General features: G+C 42.9%; 1 protein-coding gene across 4 annotated transcripts in view; it reads left to right on the plus strand.

The window, feature by feature from the left end:
- The window catches only part of ARVCF (ARVCF delta catenin family member), a 244,260-nt gene that overhangs the window by 219,309 nt on the left and 6,267 nt on the right, over positions 1-18,684 (plus strand). For all 4 annotated transcript variants that reach the window (XM_056504005.1, XM_056504007.1, XM_056504006.1 and 1 more), the window contains 6 exons: positions 8,750-8,877; positions 9,825-9,975; positions 11,269-11,461; positions 12,680-12,791; positions 13,372-13,462; positions 14,533-14,586. In XM_056504005.1, coding sequence (XP_056359980.1) covers positions 8,750-8,877; positions 9,825-9,975; positions 11,269-11,461; positions 12,680-12,791; positions 13,372-13,462; positions 14,533-14,586 — 729 coding nt within the window. The remainder of the gene's footprint in view (positions 1-8,749; positions 8,878-9,824; positions 9,976-11,268; positions 11,462-12,679; positions 12,792-13,371; positions 13,463-14,532; positions 14,587-18,684) is intronic.

Genomic DNA, 18,684 nt, shown 5'->3' on the forward strand with positions numbered 1-18,684 from the left:
TCAATATCTCTTTAATAAACACATTTTATACACTAAGCTCAAACCTGCTCATGGTTGGCTGGACAATTAGGCATCTGCACTTGTTTGGCAGTGAAAAGAGTCTCAGGTCTCTTCAGCTGCACTACATGGCAGCTGTGAACAGAAAGCTGTGTTGTGTTTTACAGAGTTGTAGGTGAGGGTTGTAAGGAAAATGTTTTTGCCTGCATTTTGGTGTCTTAGTTCAAGGAAAAGTCCCAGAAAACACATGTGTTTTGGCATGAATATGTGAATGCCAGTTGAAAAAACATTTGTTTATCTAATATGCAAAGCAATAATTTTCCTCACATTCCCAGTTCTCATTAGCTTTACCAGCCATCTTTTTATTTCTTTTGTTCCTTTGGAAAAGCTCAGCTAAATGGAAAAGGCTTTCAGTATGCTTCAAAAAACAGTGAATTCAAGCCCTATCGAGGCATGTTCAGGCCTAGAGATTCCTCCACTTTCAGTCTTTCCCCATGAGGAAGAAAGGGGCACTTCCCACCTGCTTGTACCCAGGTGAGGCCTTCTGTAGTGTCAGCTCCTTACTACATCTTTTCAGAGCTACAATTAGGAGGTGATCTCTTGGATTATTGTGGCATCCCTACATATTCTTGGCTGGAGTTTGCAGCTCTGAGGTCAGTAAGCTGACAGTTCGTGAGCCTCTCCACATTTTCTACTGGTGTCACTGGCCCAGGAGCCAGGTAAGCCAGGTGAACTGGGCAGCGTTCTCCTTTTTGGAGAGGATTGTGTAGTCCTTGCAGAGGATTTTTTTTGCAGAGGATTTTTTTTTTGCAGAGGATTGTGCAGTCCTTGGAATTTTCTGGCTGAAAAGGGGGAGTGACAGAATAGAGCTGTTTGCTGACACCCACAAGGAGACCCCCCCTCGGGGCATGTGATCAGTCACCAAGCACTGCCTTCTGGGTCTTTTCAGAGAGGGGAAAAAAAAACAGTCACTCATGTAATTCTGGACTCTTGCAGAGACAGGAGCAGACATATCAGAGATCTAAAAGAATAAGCATGGATGTTTGACCTTGTCACTGTTGTTCATATATCCCTGTGATGTAGCAGACAGCATCTGGAAATTCAGGTTTTCCCTCCCAGCAAAACATAACATGATCAGTGACACGCTTGGTATTGATCTTGTATGCATGGGCCAGATTGTTGTCTGTTTAAGAAGTCCCCAGTGCAATGCACATCATCACTTTGTCCAGCTCCTTTTGGTATCAGCTGTTAGAGGTGTGAGTCCAGCCAGGAAGCTTCAGGAAGGAGCTCACAGAATTGCTCACATCTAGGAGTATTGCTGCTCCCTTGGCATATTGATTTGCTGTCAGTGAGATCACCAGCCTGATAAGCATAACCAGTCTTTTGTCTTAAAACACTGTAGTGTTTGAGGCAAGAGTAAGGGGCAGCCAGTAGGAGGGGCTCCCCTGGACACAGCCTGTTTGCAGGCCAGAGGGTGCTCATCCTTGGCTTGGAGTCCCGTGTGTGCCTGAGCTGCCAGGAATCCCGCACCCGCACGGCTGGCAGCATCACACTGTGAAACCCTGCAGAGCTGGCAGACCTTCGATGCAAATTAGATTTGTACTCACTTACGTATGTGAGCCAGGATTTTGAACCAGCTCCCACTTTGAGATGTTGCAGTGGTGACGCAGGGCTTGGGCTGCATTCTGGGAGCTTGCAAATGCCATGGTAAGCTGATGGTGGGAAAAGAGGAGCCTGTCCTTCCAAACAGTTCACATTTGATGTGTAGCTCACAGCCCAGAGACTCCAGTGTGTGCTGTGTGAGCAAGAAAGAAAGAGAAAATTTCATTTAATACTTGATTTTTTAGATACAAGCTGCATTTCAGAACAGATTTGCTTTTGGAATATGATTGTCCTGTTCCCTTTAAAAGGAAATGCATTCAGTTATCGCTGTGAAGTAAATAAAAATAACTTCGGATTAGAGAAGCTGGTGAGAGAGCAAGTGTTAACGTTTCGTGTACTGTACAGAGAGTCTGCAAGGTCAGAGGCAAGTCTTCTGGGACTGAGGTAAAGGAAGCTATTTACATGAATTCTCCATTTTAATCTTGCAGCCGTAGGGTTAATGTTAACTCCAGTCCAAAGCATTGTTTCTTGTAACAATGGTATTCTCAAAAGCAAACAAAAAACATTGGCAAAGGTGACCTAGAAATGCTTAAATGTGCTGCAGTTCACCCATGTGTCTTCTCTCCCTGTGGGTGCAGACCTTTAGCAGCTCTCCCATCCCTGCAACAGCCTGGCTGTTGGGGATTCCCTGTGCTTCAGTGACAGACCTGCAGGACAGAGCATTCCCCTTTCAAACCAGTAGCTTGGGTAGTGCTCCAGTTATCTGCAGCAGCTTTGAGATTCTTATTAAGCATTGGTCCTCCAGAGCCTTTGCTACTGATTAGTGAGGAGAAAAGGATGTTAATGGAACATCTCCAGTTGCCAAGAGACTTCGCTGCTTGGGCAGTGTGTCACAAACACACTGCTTGCTGCTTGCAGGTCCTTTGAAAAGGGAAAACTGTATTAGCTCTAAAATGTATGGTCACAGAAAACAGAAGTGCTGGAACTCACACAAGGTCAAAATGGGTTCTGTTTGATTGAGCCACCTCTTTGTTGAATTTCATATTCTTTGGACATGAAGTGGGATGTAAACAACCTTGTACAAATCGCTTTCTGTAAGAAGGTACTTTCTTGTCAACTTGTGGAGCATGGGAAATGTAAAGAATAATAGAAGTAGCAAAAGACAGTTTGCTTTCCCAGGCATCCTTTCTTTCTCCTGCCCTGCCTTGCCCTCCCATTTCTTTTCCTTGCTGTCTTTCTGTCTTCCCTGCAGTCACTCTAGCTCCCTGTGGTTTTTTTGCATACCCCGCTCTTGGTAGTGCTGGTAACATTCCTGTTACATCCTTTGGGCTGGGGGTTTGTTTGCTTTGATTTTTGAGTAGCATGCCAGTGCTGCTGTCGTTGTGGGAGTATGTGATAAGCTGAGAAGAGTTTACGTCATTTTAGAGCTTGAGTATGACTTAGTAGATTAGTTGGTAAGGTCGCACATTGTGGTGTTCATTTCCTAAATAGAAAAACTCTTCTTAAACATTCCCTCAAGCCTGTTTCAAGCTTGTGTGTCCCACATTATTCTGGTTGTTCTTTTCAATGCTGTTCAAAGGCTGCTCTGTCTTCAGAGCTACTGCTCAGTGGTGGATGCTGCATTCATGATTGAATCTCTGCAGTAAGCTCAGTACCTGCGCTGACTTGTGCTGTACCTTGAAGTGAAAGCCACAGGGACTGTTCAGAACTTTCCACCTATTATTTCACCTTCATTCGTTGCAGAGTTTGCTGTGCCTCTGCCGTGTGACACTCAGTATTCTGCATGTATCTGCATCGAGCTGCATTCTCGGGCAGTTATGCCAAGCGTTTGGCTCTGTTGGAGCTGGCTGCATTCTCGCTTCTGTTAAGCCTTTCAATTAGAAGAATCTTGCAAGTTTGTGTTGGCATTCAAGCTGCTCTGTGCACTGGGTGCTGAAGCACAGCGTGCAGATGGAATGGAGCTGATGGGTTGGGTTTTTCAGGGATCTGATTACTGTTTTTACAAAAGTAACCAGCTGCCTCCCCCAGCCTTCTATGGGGCTTTTCATGTAGTCTGCTGTAAAACCACACTGCGGGATGAGGGGTTCTTGGAGGGGGAGAGTTGAACTGCAGGACTGATCTGCTGCTGAAGGGTTCTGAAAACATTTTCGTAGCAAATATTTCTGAGCCCTGGTTTAGACCTTGCAGACATTGAACTGCACAGGCTGTGTGAAGGTACCGGCCAGTTGTCAGCAGAGGGCAGGAGTCCAAGGGCTGCAGAGCTTTTCTATCGTTCAGACTCTCTGTTCATTTCTTTTATGTCATGATACTTTACTCTTTTATTCTTTTTCTTTTGTTTTTGGCTTTTGGCTGATAGCTTCCTGGTTGCTGAGGGAGATGGTTTTTCGCTGTGCAGTGTTTTTTGCGGTGACCTTGCGGAGGAGGAGTGGTCCGGGCTCCTCTCGCTCCATCTGCCGGTGCTGCAGGTGCGGCTGAGGGCGAGCACAGCGGCTCCTGGGGCTGTGGGCTGGGAATGCACCTGCTGCTCTAGGCCAGCCCCAAGGGAGTCCTCGTGCACTGCATCTTCTGTCGGGACCCAGAGTGCGGTTAGTGATTCCACAGGCACACCCACCCCGCTTTAGGGGTCGCTTAAGTTTTTTCTACAGTGTTGCCAGCATCCTTCCAGCTTCTTATGAAATTTGACAGTTGTTTTAAGCATCAGTCCAGAGGTTTTGTGTGGATAGAAAATTAAGCAGTGTATTTATGCTGCAGCAGCAGCAGATCTCTTGTCTGTCCAGCATCCACACGTGTATAATTTCCCATGCCTGTGGTGGGGGACTAAATCCTAAATGGAATGGGTGGTGAAGGGGAATGGGCTTGGCAGCCTTGTTTCAAAAAGAGTTGTCTGAATTTGGGATTAAGCAAGTGTATCAGAGATAGGCACCTGGTGCAGTATCCTACATTATTGCCAGAATGTAGCTAAGTATAGGCACAGGATCAGCATTGCCAAGATGAAAGCAAATAGTTTTGTGGAGGAGATAATCCAGGAGCTGCTGCATCATTATCAGCATGGGGACTGAGGGCTGAAGGAATGGAGATGGCTAATCAGCCCCAGCTAATTCCTCAGGTTTTTTCCATTCAGGATTCAAATTGCTGTTTGTGCTGTCACTGCTCTCTGGGCAAATAATCTACTTGCCATATCCTGGTAATGTGAACTTCATGCAGAACTAGTCCCATTTGGCAGTTTTGAGCAACTCTGCTGCAAAAAAGTTCATCTTCCTATTTCTCAGAAAGATGAGACTGCAGTGTGTTTCAGATGACTCTAATATGGAAGATACTCCTCTGTGAGATGTCCTTCTTGTTAGCTGGGGGAATGCTTACACACTGCAAAAGGTCTGATGCTCACAGTGACATGTGTCCAAGGCATTTCTCTGTTTCTCTGAAAGCCAAAAGCTAATACAGTGAGCTGTTTACTTTGCTTTCTGCAATGAAAGAAGCAATAAATTACTTATCTCTATGCTTTTCCAGGAGGAAACAGTGTAGATTGCAACTCAGCACAAATCCATAACCAATGGAAAAATCTCATTTATTCCAGGAAGATTATCTTTTTAAGAGCAGTGCTGAATCTGGGCTCTAATTAAAACAGCTTTTTAAAGTTAAAAGATAAACAGTGGATGTTTTTCTCGTTTGATGTATTCTCTATCACTAATGACCCTCATTTCTCATTTCTTCTATCCATTTTTTAATGGGTGTAAGGAGTTAGTTGTATATTGCATAAAAGTAGCATTACCTGAAAATAATTAAGATCTTGAAATTAAGGAAATCAGTTTTGAAAATAAGCAAGTGCTTAATGGAGGTGAGACCAGCTGTGCTTCCCAGGAATGTGCTTGAAGCACTTCATGGAAAAATGTGCAAGGCCTTCATGCAACACTGGAAGAAAATTTATAATAATTCAGACAAATTGCATCCTATAAATAGCAAAGCTGGATTCATTAAGACAGGAGGCAGATGGAGAAAATATAAAACTTGTTTATTTCTTTTTAAGATGCTATAATGCTTATGAAAAGTGTCAGCTTGTTGTCAAGAGAGGGAAAACCCTCCAGTGCAGCAGCAACTTTCTCGTTATTAGTTTCTCATCCCTGCTAATAAGCAGCCTCCACGAGGGGCATTCTTGGTGCTTGGCTTTAGCAACTCCTGCTGCCTTTGCCTGGCATACCCAGGCTGTGACAGGAGCAGGGGAGGCAGGAGGGGGTACAAGGACAGAGCTGTGTGTGGTGTGTAGCACTGGCTGATTCTGTTTAAGACAGGTGCCTATAGGGCAGAGGCATAAATGTAGTTGGAAAGGGGGGTGTGTTGGAGTGAGGTGGGAATCATCCACCACTTGCTAAGGAGTTATGCCCCAAAGCAGGAAGGTGCTGGTGGTTGGTAGAGAAAATGCTATGCACTACTGAAGAGAGAAGGTGAAGGCATTTTTGAGATGCTCTTACATTAGTAAGTAGGAAAAAGGAGAGGCTTTCATGCATGGAGAAAGGTAATGACAGAGAGCGGGTGAGAGGTGCGTGACTGGAATGCAGCTGTAGCTGCAGAAGGGGAGCAGAGTGAGGGGCTTGGAGCATCTCAGTACTCAAACACAGCAAGGAGCTGAAGGAGGAAGTGTGTCCAGCCAAAAAGGAAAGTACAGACTGACAGGGCACATCACAGACTGCATTTAAATAACGGGACAGAGTAACAGTGTGGGGCTGTTTGCACGTGTGCCAAAATTACAGCTGGATACTTCTAAACAGAAGACTGGCTGAACAATTGCATCTTGTTGAGCCACAGGCAAGTCTGAGCTCAGATACAGAAGCAGAAAATATTCTGTATGAGTATTATCTGTTAATGAACCTGCCTTCATCTCTTCTGCTGATCTGATTTACATTTCAGCAAAGCTTCCTTAAAAGATAACAGTGTCAAAATTCCAGTAAGCTATCCTAAGAGATTTTTAAGTATTAGTGTTCAGGAAAGACACACCAGGCGCTTATCAGCGGTGTTTTTTCTCGAGAAGTTCTTAGGTAGCCAATTCACCTTGTGAAGTGGCAGGGGAAAAGGGTGATATGAAGGTCGTATTGGAGTCAGATAATCAGACTTATTCAAGGAATGGAGAAAAGCTGTACAACTGCTCATGCTTCATGGATTAAGTAACGATAGTTTTTCCTCAGCATTTAATATAGAGGGCAGTGATCCCAGTGCAAGGAGAAGACATTGGAGAAGAGGAAAGTCAGTGGTATGGATTGGCAGGATGCTTTTGGGGGTTGCCATCTGTTGCACGTATCTCTAGGGTGTCGTGTAGCAGGCAAGTGGTGGCATTAAAATGAGGCACGGATGTGGAGCAGGTTCAGTATCTGGTCACTGGAGAAGGAACCAGCACGCTGGGATGCACATGAGAGGCTGAGCACGGAAAGTATGAGCCAGCTCATGGGTCCTCATGCATAGATCAGATTTTTGGTATGGGACAAACCTTGGCTGATTGTGTTTGCTTGCTTTCAGTGGGATAAGTAACCCCTGTACAGCCAGGGGGCTAACACAGCTTGTGTTCATAGGCAGTATTATACAGGGTTTAGGGGGCTGAGATCCAAGATCTTGACTCACAAAGCCACACAGCCGTAACTGGTATGATGTGGAGGAACAGTTACATTTAAAATCAAGGCTTTTATTTCAGGAAGCCTTTAGCAGCAGGGAAGAAAAGGAAAAAGATATCTACTGGATGGGACAGCATTACTCCAAGATGTCTATGATAATCTGCAATGTGTGTATGAGAGATGGGTGATTTTGAAGAGCAAGTGCTGTAGAGAGATAGTGATTTGTGTTTGGAGGTTTCCTGTCTCACTAGTGGAAAACTTGCTTTGAATTATGCTACAATTCTAGGACAGTATCTTGTTGTGCGAAGAACTCTCTTTTCATGTGTAAAAATAATAAAATTATTTTGCTCAAAACAAGCTTGAAATTCCCTCTTTGCCCAGGCCTCTTCAAACCTTTATGCTTTCTTTGATGTCATGTTTTTCTGTAAATCCTCTCCTAGGTAATGCTTGCTGCGTTACCTGATGCATTCTTACTGAAAACATTGCAAAGGCCACCAGACCAGCTACAGTGACTGCAGATGAGTCATGTTGACCAGAGGTTGCTTGTGCCATCCTGCACCCAGCAAGGCAATTTAGGGGTTTAATTTTTTTGTTCATATATCCTGAACAGCACTTTGAGATGGTTTGTCTGGCCAGTCCTTTAAGCAGATGCTTGGCACCCTCATTGATGCAGTGTGTCATGCTACACTTAGTGAAGGAAGATAGATAAAAATTGCTTCAAATTGTTCAGCAATTTAGAGTGATGGAGTTCTTGCCCAAGACCCACTTTTTAATGTGGGTAGATGCATAAATCCTAATCCTATGGATAAGGAAGTCAGGACACGATGCTGCTGTCAGTTACTCAGCATCACAAAAGGAAATCCTTGGCAGAGCTGGGAATAGTTCTCATTCCTGTCAAGTTTAAACTGCACAGCTGATACAGTGGCTCTGGGGATCTGCAGTGAACAGATGTGGCTGTCACAGTCTCCCAATGTGGGACAGTGGCAGTGTATTTCTGTGCTGTATATTTGAACTGAAGGCAGTGTTCCTCCTTGCCCCTCACTCTTGGCTCTTCCTTCTGTCCCCCAGGTGTGTGCAGGATGTGGCTGACAAGATGGTGTAGCTCACTCTCTTTGGCCCTGCTCTTTGTGTGCCTAAAAATACTGAGAGAAATTTGAACAAGGACAGGGAGTGCAAGGTGAATTTGCACTAGACCAGTCTAGAAATGCAAAGTAATAATTGTTGCAGGCAAAAATTGTTGCAGGCTTGTCACCTTGTCATTAACTGCATGCTGGGCAGTTAGTTTATAGCATAGCACAGATTCCAGAAAGTATTGTCAACATTAAGACAAGGAAAGTGACCTGCAGCCCAGGTGAACATTTCTCTGCATGAGTTGCTGTCTCCACCATTTCCAACAACTATGGATAGAATGTCCTGTACATGGAAGAACCTCTTCTTTCTATGTTGTAGCAGCTTTCACTTGGCTGTTCTCTTATGTTATTAAGTATGGGTATGTGTTTGTTTATACATTATCTTCCTGCTTCTGTTCTGTTCTCCTCTTGCCCCACCTGTAGGCTTTGAATTACTGTACCAGCCAGATGTGGTCCGACTGTACCTCTCCATCCTCACCGAAAGTCAGAACTTCAACACTCTGGAAGCTGCAGCAGGAGCTTTGCAGAACCTTAGTGCGGGCAACTGGACAGTGAGTGCAATCTTCAGTCTTTTTTTGTTTCCTTTGTGTAAGTAAAGAACAGGGGGATGTCCCATTTTAAGTGTGCTGTTACTTTGTACATTTGTACATCCCCTTTAAAAAGAAAAGCAGTGGGAATGTCAAGGAAGTTATTTCCATTTGCTTATTGAAGACGTTTTGCATCTTCTGGACTGGTGATGTTTACATAGTGGAAGTGGCACTGAGCTCATGACAATTTTAACCATGATTTGCTTTCACCACTTCAGCCACTTAACCATTGCTTAAAAAAAAACAAAAAAAGCCTGGTATTAGATAGTAAGGTGTTCTCAATACTTAATTCATTGGCTTGACAGTTTGCTGAGGAAACTGTACTCCAGTCCCTTAATACCCTCTGTGAGATATCCCCAGTGCTAATCAGGCAGTTCTCTCAAAGATTTGCCTGACCACTTCTACAACTGCTTGGTAAAGTGGGGCTGATAGCCTGAGTGTTAGCAGAGTGGTGTTTCACAGCTGCCTTGAGTTCAGCTTATTTTAAATATTATAGGCTTTTTTGAAAAACAATCATGAAACAGAATAAAAGCATGAAATTGGAGGAGGAGAAGATAACAGATGCTTTAGATGCTTTCCTGTTTCTTCCAAGTGACCTCTTTTTTCATAATCCAGAGGGATGTGTTTTCACACCAAGATGTGTACAGAACAGATGCTGGCAGATGATGCTCCTTCCTTCCATTCCTGCCCTCTTTCCCAGAAGCTGCCTTAGCCATAGGATGAACTCGTACACCCTTTCTTGCTTGGTGAATTTGAATGAAGGGTTAAGGCAATAAATAAATCAACACACAAAAACTAACTGGTCTTTGCAGAGAAAAGAACAGGTTACATCACTGAAAGAAATGCCAGGGGCAAGGAGGGGGCAAGTATATGAACTCACAAGACATGGTGTTGTTTCTTTTCTCGATCAGTGGTCCACGTACATCCGTGCAACGGTGCGGAAGGAGCGGGGTCTGCCCGTGCTCGTGGAGCTGCTCCAGTCTGACTCAGACAAGGTGGTGAGAGCTGTGTCCATCGCCCTGAGAAACCTCTCTATGGATCGCCGCAATAAGGATCTCATAGGTATCTTCTGAACTTCTCTAACCTGCCTGGGATCTTGGAGACCCTTGAGAGACCTCACCTTTTCTGTCCGTTGTGCTGGGGTTTGTTCCCTCTGCAGTTTCCATCCACACTATCTGGGATTGTGCTGTAGCTGCCAAGCAAGGAGCTGTCAGCTCAAAATGTATTTTCAGCCCACGCAAACAACCTGTGACTTGAGGGAGATCTCTAGTTTTGAAGTAACATCAGGTGTAGATTTTTGCAGAAGAGGAGTGTGTGTAGATGTGCAGAGGGCTGGATGGGTTGAGAGGTTTTTTGTCTTCTTTAGCTCTGGCTGGTGTGGGACTTGTGCTCATAGTCACATGTCACAGATGTTGCTCCGTAGCCTGCCTGCTATTCCAGTTAGAGTGGGAGTCTTGCCTTTGGCATGCTGAGCTAACCTGGAGAAGTGCAGGGAGCTCTAAAGTGGACACTAAACAAGTTAATATTCTTCAGGTTGGTGTTCAGCACTGCTCTAGCTCCTATCCAGAGAGGTAAATAACATTCACCTGCCCATAAGCAGGAATCTTGAAAGATTCAGCTGAGACGACTTTTCCTCTAGATGACTTCTGTATTTAACTAAGGTATTTGTTTAAACTGTAACCTTGTCAGGCCAGGAAATGCTGGTGACATGTTTAGGGCCATCAGTGAAGTTAATACTGGCAAATAGCAAGGTGGGTTTCTACCTTAATATGTGAGGTTCTCATTTTAATAGTTCAAGAGTGTATCTAGGCAAATGGTACACATGGATACCTGGGAATGATAAAGTCCAGATTCCCTGTTTTTTCTCCAGTAGTATACATGGAGAAGGCTAACTGCACCCAGGAGGAAACACTCTTACCTTTGTTGGGGAAGGTAAATAAATGCATGGCTGCACACCTTGCCCCAGAAGGCCCATTACAAGGCTAAGCTGAGTAAACCATGTGCTGTATTAGCATGAATACGTGGCATTAGCAGCTACTGGATGCTTTTTTGTCTCAGGTTTTGCAAAATATGATTGATGTTGATCGTAAAATTCTCAATAAAAATGGCCTTTTTTCTCCCCTCAATACCTTTCAGAATCCATGAGGAAGGACTTTTTCTTAGCTTTATAAGCTGTCGATAACCTTGAAATAATGAATGATAAATACCCTGTGAGGTTACAGTCTTGTGGTTTAAAGCACATGCAGTATAAGGGTTTTTTTCCAACATAGCAAACACCATTGACTTTTATCATACAGGATGAGAAGCTGAAATGATTATTAGGGCTGCCTAATGATACCTCTTCCCCTTATCTAGGTAGTTACGCCATGGGTGAGCTGGTAAGAAATTTGCCCAGCAGGCAGCAGAGATCGGCAAAGAACCTGGAAGAGGATACAGTGGTTGCAGTGTTGAATACCATCCATGAAATCATTACTGACAGCTCAGAAAATGCAAGGTCTCTGATCCAGACACAGGGCATTCAGAAGCTGGTAGCTATCAGCAAGTCAAGGTGAGTGACAGTTGAAAGCAAAATGCATAAGAACACCTTGCAAACAAGAAGATGTCACTTTGAACAGCAGCTTTTGCTTTGTGAAAGTATTGGAGCATCCCAACCTTTCAGTGCTATAATTTCAGCAGTTAATATAAACAAAGTAAAAATACCTAGCACCTTTAAAAGGTTTACTTGATGAAAAAGGTTAATTGATGAGTCACTTCAGTCGTGTTAAGAAGTGCTCTCTCCTTGATAGAGACATCTTGGCACCATATATACACTTACCAGGCAGCATTTGCAGTGAAATTGTGATCTTCAGTTTTAGTTTGGAAGGCCATTTTTCTGTGTGCAGAGTTCCACTTCTGGAATGCCAGTGATGAAATCTTTCTTCAAGTGAAATGGTTAATGATGTGCAGTAATTCTTCTGGCCAAAGGGCTGATGGTGGTAATTTGAAGTAACAGATTTTCTTCCGTTTAAAAACTTTGTTCTGTCTGCTGTAGAGGAAACTTTGTTTTGTGTTGTTCAGCCCATTAGACATTGTAGATGTATTTGCTGTAAAACTTCTGGGAGAGTGACTGAAGTAGTCTTCTTGAGTTGTATTGTTATGAAATATGAGAGCTACTGAAAATCTAGGCTTGTTCTGTATTAGAAAAGGTATCTGTGTGCTGACTTAGTAAGGAATGGATAAAATTTAATTTTCCATTTAAAAACAGTTATGGGATTTTTTGAGGTTTGGGGTTTTTTTTGGGGGAGTTTTGCTTTTCTGTTTTTTTTTTCCTTTTCCTGACCAAAATTACATTGTGTAAGGTATTTTAAACCATGGAATGACTTCATTGAATTGGGAGGAATAGATGTACATTGGGGTGCAGGTTTGAAAAGTGGCTTAGAACATTTGTTTTTTGTTTGGGTTTTTTTTTTTTTTTTCCTGAATGAATCCAGGCAGGATGGAATCTATCTGTTCTTTATTAATGACAGCTACAAGACAAAAGGGTCACTGTGGCTTCAGTGCTTGTCCAGCAATACATGAGAAAACACAGAAATGTGCAAAATTCATAACATTTTGATTTCTGCTTTTGTCAGCAAATAGGTACAGATATGAAGATGTCACTGAATTATTTCACATTTATCCCATTACTTACAGGTTCAAATAATATCTGTGTGGAGTATTGGGTGGTAACATACAAGTAGCTGGACATTGCTTGATACTTAAACTGTGATTTTATCTTGCAAATCAGCCAGTCTCCCAGAGAAACAAAAGCAGCATCTCACATTCTTCAGATGATCTGGAGCTATAAAGAGCTACGAAATGCCCTTCAGAAGGATGGATGGAACAAGTCACACTTTCAGGTAAAGATCTTAAATTAGTTCTGGAAAATGCCTTAGTGGAGATGTCCTTACTTGGGCTAGTCTTGCAGCCTGTAGATCTTTGTTTTCACTTGTGTTCTTCAGGTGAGAGCACAGTGGATTGTACCCTACTCAGTCACACTATCCTGCATAGCATTGCTGGCTGTGCTTTGCTGTGGTCTATGGAATGCAGCTCTTTAGGTTAGGGGAGCTTGCCATCCTGTAACAGCCCCAAATGCCCCAATTTACTAGTAGAAGAATTAGTTTGTCTTGTCTTAGTTGTCTGTCATTTGAAATGTTCTGTACAGCAGCCTAGGGCAGCCACCTCTGCTTGACATGCAGCCTCCTCACCTTTTCTTGTGGAAGGGTTTTGCTCCTTTTAGAGGGCAACAGTACTGCCATTGAGAAAACTCCTCCATCAAATCTGTGTGAAAAAAAAAAAAAATACTCCAGTTCCATGTTATCATCAGAAGGGGGGGCTTAAGAGCATTCCATAATTTCTCTCCATGCTGTTGGTCCATTTATTTTTGCCATTCAGTTTCCATGAGTAGCAGTTTGGTATTTATGTGTTTTTGTCTTGTAGTCTGTTTCTGCAGCTCCAAAGGGCTCCAAAGGTACTGCTGGCAGATCTGGCTACGATGACAGCACTTTGCCTCTGGTGGATAAAAGTCAAGGTTGGTTCTGCTCTTTATTGCTTATCAAATAGTGCTTTACTGGTTTTCTGGATTTGCTGTGACTGTGTTACAGCACAAGGGGATAAAAATACATTATTTGTTTGTGATTTTTTTTTTTTTTTACCCCACAGTCTCAAAATATTCAGTCTCTATTACCTGGAGATGGATAGAATTTCTTCCCTTACAAAATATACACTACTGATAATGTTTTCTCACCTTGGATGCAGTGTTATCAGTTAAATCTTCCTGCAGGTGGGGTTGACCTTACCCCTCCCTGAAGGGAGTCTTTCCCTTTTTAAAATAAATGTGCCAGTCTTGGCACAGCCTTTTCCTCTACCATGCAGGGTTTTTTAATTGGAGATGAGTTTATTCAAACTCCAGCTAATCCTGTCTATGCTTCTTTGTGAGGCACAGCCACACCAACACCAGTGTAGCACCAGCTTTGATTTCACCATGATTGCTGTGTCCCTGAGCCTGGCTCTGGTTGCTAAGAGCAGGATTTGCCTGGTGCACTTTTCTCTGGTTTAACTGCAGGGTACTGCAGAAACAACAGCCCCACACTACCCTGCCTGTTTTCACCTTCTCTGTCTTTGATCAAACCTGCCACATTATGCAGAAAGAGGATGATTTGGGTCAGCTTGCCGATGTGATAAGAAACTTGTTTTCTTTGTGGATCAGTTTTCTGTTGGCTCAGCAGGCTGCTGGATTGGCTTGTGTGCCATGAGAAGCTGCACCCTTACTTATTTTCTTTCTCTTTTATTGTGGGGAGACTAAAGAGAAGTTTGTTAATCATGGTAGGTAGTCCAAAGCAGAGCTGTGGTTTCTGTTGGAAAGAGCAAGCCCTGTATAACAGTGCCAAAGCAGAAAATGCATGGATTGCATGTGCTCTCTGGAGAATTCGATTCAGATTTCCCTTTCTGACTGGATAACAGTTTAATAGTTTGGGAATTTTTTTACAATAATCTCTATTTTCAGTACTTTATGGACCTCTCTGCGTGACTAATTCAAAACTACCAGGTTTTGAGAAAAGAAAATGTGCCTCAAGTTGCTCCAATGCTTCTGTTTTCTAGATATTGAGAAGTCTGGGAGTCGTGATATGATACCTATGGATGAACTTGGCCCAGGTAAATTCAGTCATAGATCAAACTCTCTGTCTGTTCCAGTAGAGCACACTGTCACTCACAGGAAAGTTCAACTATTTCTCTAGGAGATATTATTTCAGATGGATAAAGCTGACATTTAAAAACAAAACATTACCTCAAAAGATTGGTTGTTGTCTTTTTTTTCTTCACACACCCATTTCTGCACTACTTTATGCATATATTGGAGGTACACTGACCCAGCTTTCATTTTGCTTTTCGGTCCCTGAGGCAGCTGCATTCCCTGCTACAGATCTGGAAGTCTCCGAGATTCAAAAAAAGGAAAAAAAGTTGAAGATTTACTTAAATGTATTGCTTGTGTTTAAATCTGTTCTGCCTTTGTTTTTGTAGGTAAAACCAAAACTAGGTTAGTGTGTGTGGTATTCATGGCTTCACTTTCCATTTACCTGCATCTAAATGAGTCTGGCTTTTCCTGTAGACTGAGAAGAGCCACTGTCAGTGGCTGTGACTGTCAGTGATGTGCTTTGAGACTGATAAGCTCTGTAGTGTTAAACTTCTAGGGTGTTTTTTTCTTTACCAAGGTAGATAAAGATGTTGTATGGTCTCTTGAGGATTTGCTTTACTTCTTCCAGTTGATGCTGTTTTTATTTAAATGCACCTATATGAATGCCTCCAGATCAAAAAACTTGGTAGACTGCTATTGGAGCTTGTGGCTGAATAAAAAAAAATACCAAGTTAGAGCCAAGAAAAAGCCAAGCATGTTCAGAAAGTAAAATAACAGATATACATTACCTTTTGTATTCTTGGAGAAATGATATGCCACCTGCCATGAATCAACTGTCCATATGTATTTTGCCTTAGGGAACACTGAAACATTTGTTCTCACAATGGAAGAAAGTCTCTTCAGAGAGGATTGCCTGGCAGGAATAGCTGTGTGCTGGCAGGTGCTGCAGAATGGGCAGTGCTGATTGTTTATAGTCTCAGTATTAATCACTGCCTTATGCTCTCAGGAGTTATTGGTACAGCCCTGAGTACAAAACAAAATGCGAATTTACAGTTATATGTACAGCATCAGGCAGATTCTCTCGGCCATGCTGTTCTCCAGTCTTCTCATCACCTTTAGAAGATGAGATCTGTCAAGTTTTCCTGATCCCAGCTCTTGAGTGCCTTTTACTTCCAATATGACTATAACTTTGTGCTATTTCAGAGATTAGCTGAAAACAGACTAACTTAATTTATCCAGTTTACTATGCGTAATTCCAGGGAACTGGAATGACAGCATTTCATCTCCTTTCTTCAGGCTCTTCCAAATGCTGCATGTTTTTTCTTATGGGCATACTAACATGAGAAGGCTGCTCTAGACTATATTTTCTGATATTAACTTCATTCTGGACTGTTGTGTTCTGGAGCTTTTGTTCTTTTTCCACTCTGGGATGAACTGGTTCTTCCAGTGTGCATCCCCTGCCGAGTACATACAGGACTGATGGTTCCAGAACATCCCCACCTGTCTGCCCCTCCTCTGTGGGCTCTTCTCACCAGTAGTCAGGCTGTCCTGGTGTGTGAGCCTGTTAAACCACACTGGCTCTGCTTCAAGATCACAGAAAGAAAATTGGTGGTGCTGTCTCAGCTTCTTTGCTAATGCTGTGGGGGTCATCCTTCTCAACAGAGGAAATCACTTCGCTCTCAGCAGCTAGAGAGGCAGAAGGGAACATTCCCCATCAGCTGGCAGTACTAGACCAGTCAGATCCCTGCTGTCTGGGGCAGTGGTGTGGATGTGCTGGGAGATAGAAGAAAACCTGTATTACAATGGGATGCTCAGGTCTGTCAGGTGTTCCCAGCTCCAGGCAGGCTGGAGAGCAGCAGTGCTCACTGTCACTGTGTGCCTGGGGCCCTGCCCCTGAGCTTTCTGCAGAGGCAGCACAACAGTGATCTCCAGTCTGTGCCAAGTCCTCCAGAACTCTGTGTGTGCCTCAGTTAGCTGCAGTCACTCAACAGGAGGTGCAATTGTTCAAACCAGAGTCACGGAGTTCAGATTCCACTGTGTTTTCCATGCCCATCTTCAGGCATGACTTTTCCTTCCTCCTCCTCCTGCTCTTTGATGGGTCTAGAGGTTTGATCTTTGAGAGCTGTGTGAGGGCACAGATGGACTGACACTGGCAGGCATATATTTGGTCCTGTAATTTGTGATGACAAAAATGTTGCTGTAGAGTGAGAGAGAGAAGTAAACAAGCCAAGGATGGGACATTCCTCTATTGACCAATGTAACTTTAGTCTATACAAGGGGTTGTATTAAGTCAAAATAATGTACTTATACCTTGGAGCAGCAAGATATGTATAGATCTTTATGCCACAGAAGCAGTTAATTCTGATGGCTTCTTTGAATCTGAAAGATGGGAGAAGCAGTATTTCTAGCTTCCTTGCAGAGGTGTTACTTCTCTGATGCCTCTTTCAAGATATTTCTTATTTTACTTGAGCAAATCATAAACTTTCTATCTCTGCTGCTGCTTATCTTGACAGAGGCATAGCACATTGTGTGGTTTTGGACTTGTGACATGCCGGTGCTGGTCTGTGTGCAGGCCAGGGGCCCACAGGATGAAATGCAAACTGGGTTGGAATTTAGATACAAAGAGCAAAGTTTTTGAGTGTTCCTTTTTGTCAAATTACTGCCAGTGCAAAAGTGGGATTTTCCTCTTTCTGATGTGTCCTGGCTAAGTACGGGGATTTTAATTTTTTTGTAGTATTAAAGATCTGTTTTTGGTTTTTTTATTTTTTGTGATTACTGTCTACTAATGATCGTGCTCTCTGGGAGGTATCACAGCTGCCATCCTTCACTTAGTGTCTGTTGCTATCTGGGGGTAGTTTAAAGGTTTTCATCGTGTCTTGGCAATTCCTTTTAGAAGTGTTTGCATCACCCATGAGGATGCACTACAAAAATGCAAATTGATCCATTACATCCTTGTGAGTACAGTAACCATGAGATTATAAAAAGCTGCCACCCAGTTGCTCCAAGTTTGATTTTCTGTCTTTCCATCACTTAATACATACTTTATGAAGTATTTTGTCCTAAATAAATGATGAGTCTGTAGATAAGGACATAGCCTCCTAGCAATTCATGCCTGTCATTTGAAAGAGAATTATGAGTCATGTGTTCTTATAAGTGCTGGCTAGGTAGCTGGGTGCAGCTGATTTTTTTTCTTTTTCTGTTCGAAAGGAATAGCTAAAAATGTCAGGCATCTTGATTGTCAACAAGTAATTGTTAAGTACTGTGTAGCAAACCATGCTTTATGATCTGTGAACTACATGTATAACTCCAGAATTCTTTAGCTATTTTTGGTCAGCGTGGTTAAATCATCTCTTACTGCCCTTGATGTCAAAAATACATTCTGCCTCAGGTGCTTGTTTGCAGGTCTGTGTGCACTTGGGTTTGAGGCACACAGAACACTGCAGCTCTTTTCAATCTGACCTGGCTCTGTATGTAGTCGTCATGTGGGCAAACAGTACCATGAGAGGACCACAAATACATCACGCACTTTTCCTTAACTGCCTGTTACAGGCAAGTAATAAACCAAGAGACGGGAATTTTTATAGTTTATCTAAAACTTCTTGTGGTATTCTAAAAACACAGTGTCTCAGGAGAAGAAAACATCAATGATCCCTCAATTACATAGGGGAAAACAAAAGCCTACAAGGATATATAAATTCGGATGTAATTTACTCCAGATTACAATGCTGTCAAAGCAGAGCAGGCAAGGATCTATTTGTCACTGATAATGAGGGAAATTCGATGCATCATGAAAATAAATTAAGTTTTGCATTGTCTGACAATGATTCAAAGCAAAGGCTCTGAAATAATTACAGCCATTTCTTTATAAAATCTTCTCACAGTTTTCTTCCTTGTGTTCATCACGCTTTCATGCTCTTCTTCAGTTGTCAGGAGAAATGCACCAACAGGTGCTGCTTCATAATGAAAGACATCCCAAGCACGGCAGGGTTTGCATTGAGATTTCTTCCAACTTGACAGGCCCTTTTTCTCAGTGCTCTGATGGAGACTCTTCCAAATTATTGTCATGTCCTGCTAGTAGTCAGGCTCAGGAAAAGTGGGAACAGGCTGCAGAGCATTCA

Source organism: Oenanthe melanoleuca, chromosome 15, assembly GCF_029582105.1.
Source record: "Oenanthe melanoleuca isolate GR-GAL-2019-014 chromosome 15, OMel1.0, whole genome shotgun sequence".
Lineage (NCBI taxonomy): Eukaryota > Metazoa > Chordata > Aves > Passeriformes > Muscicapidae > Oenanthe > Oenanthe melanoleuca.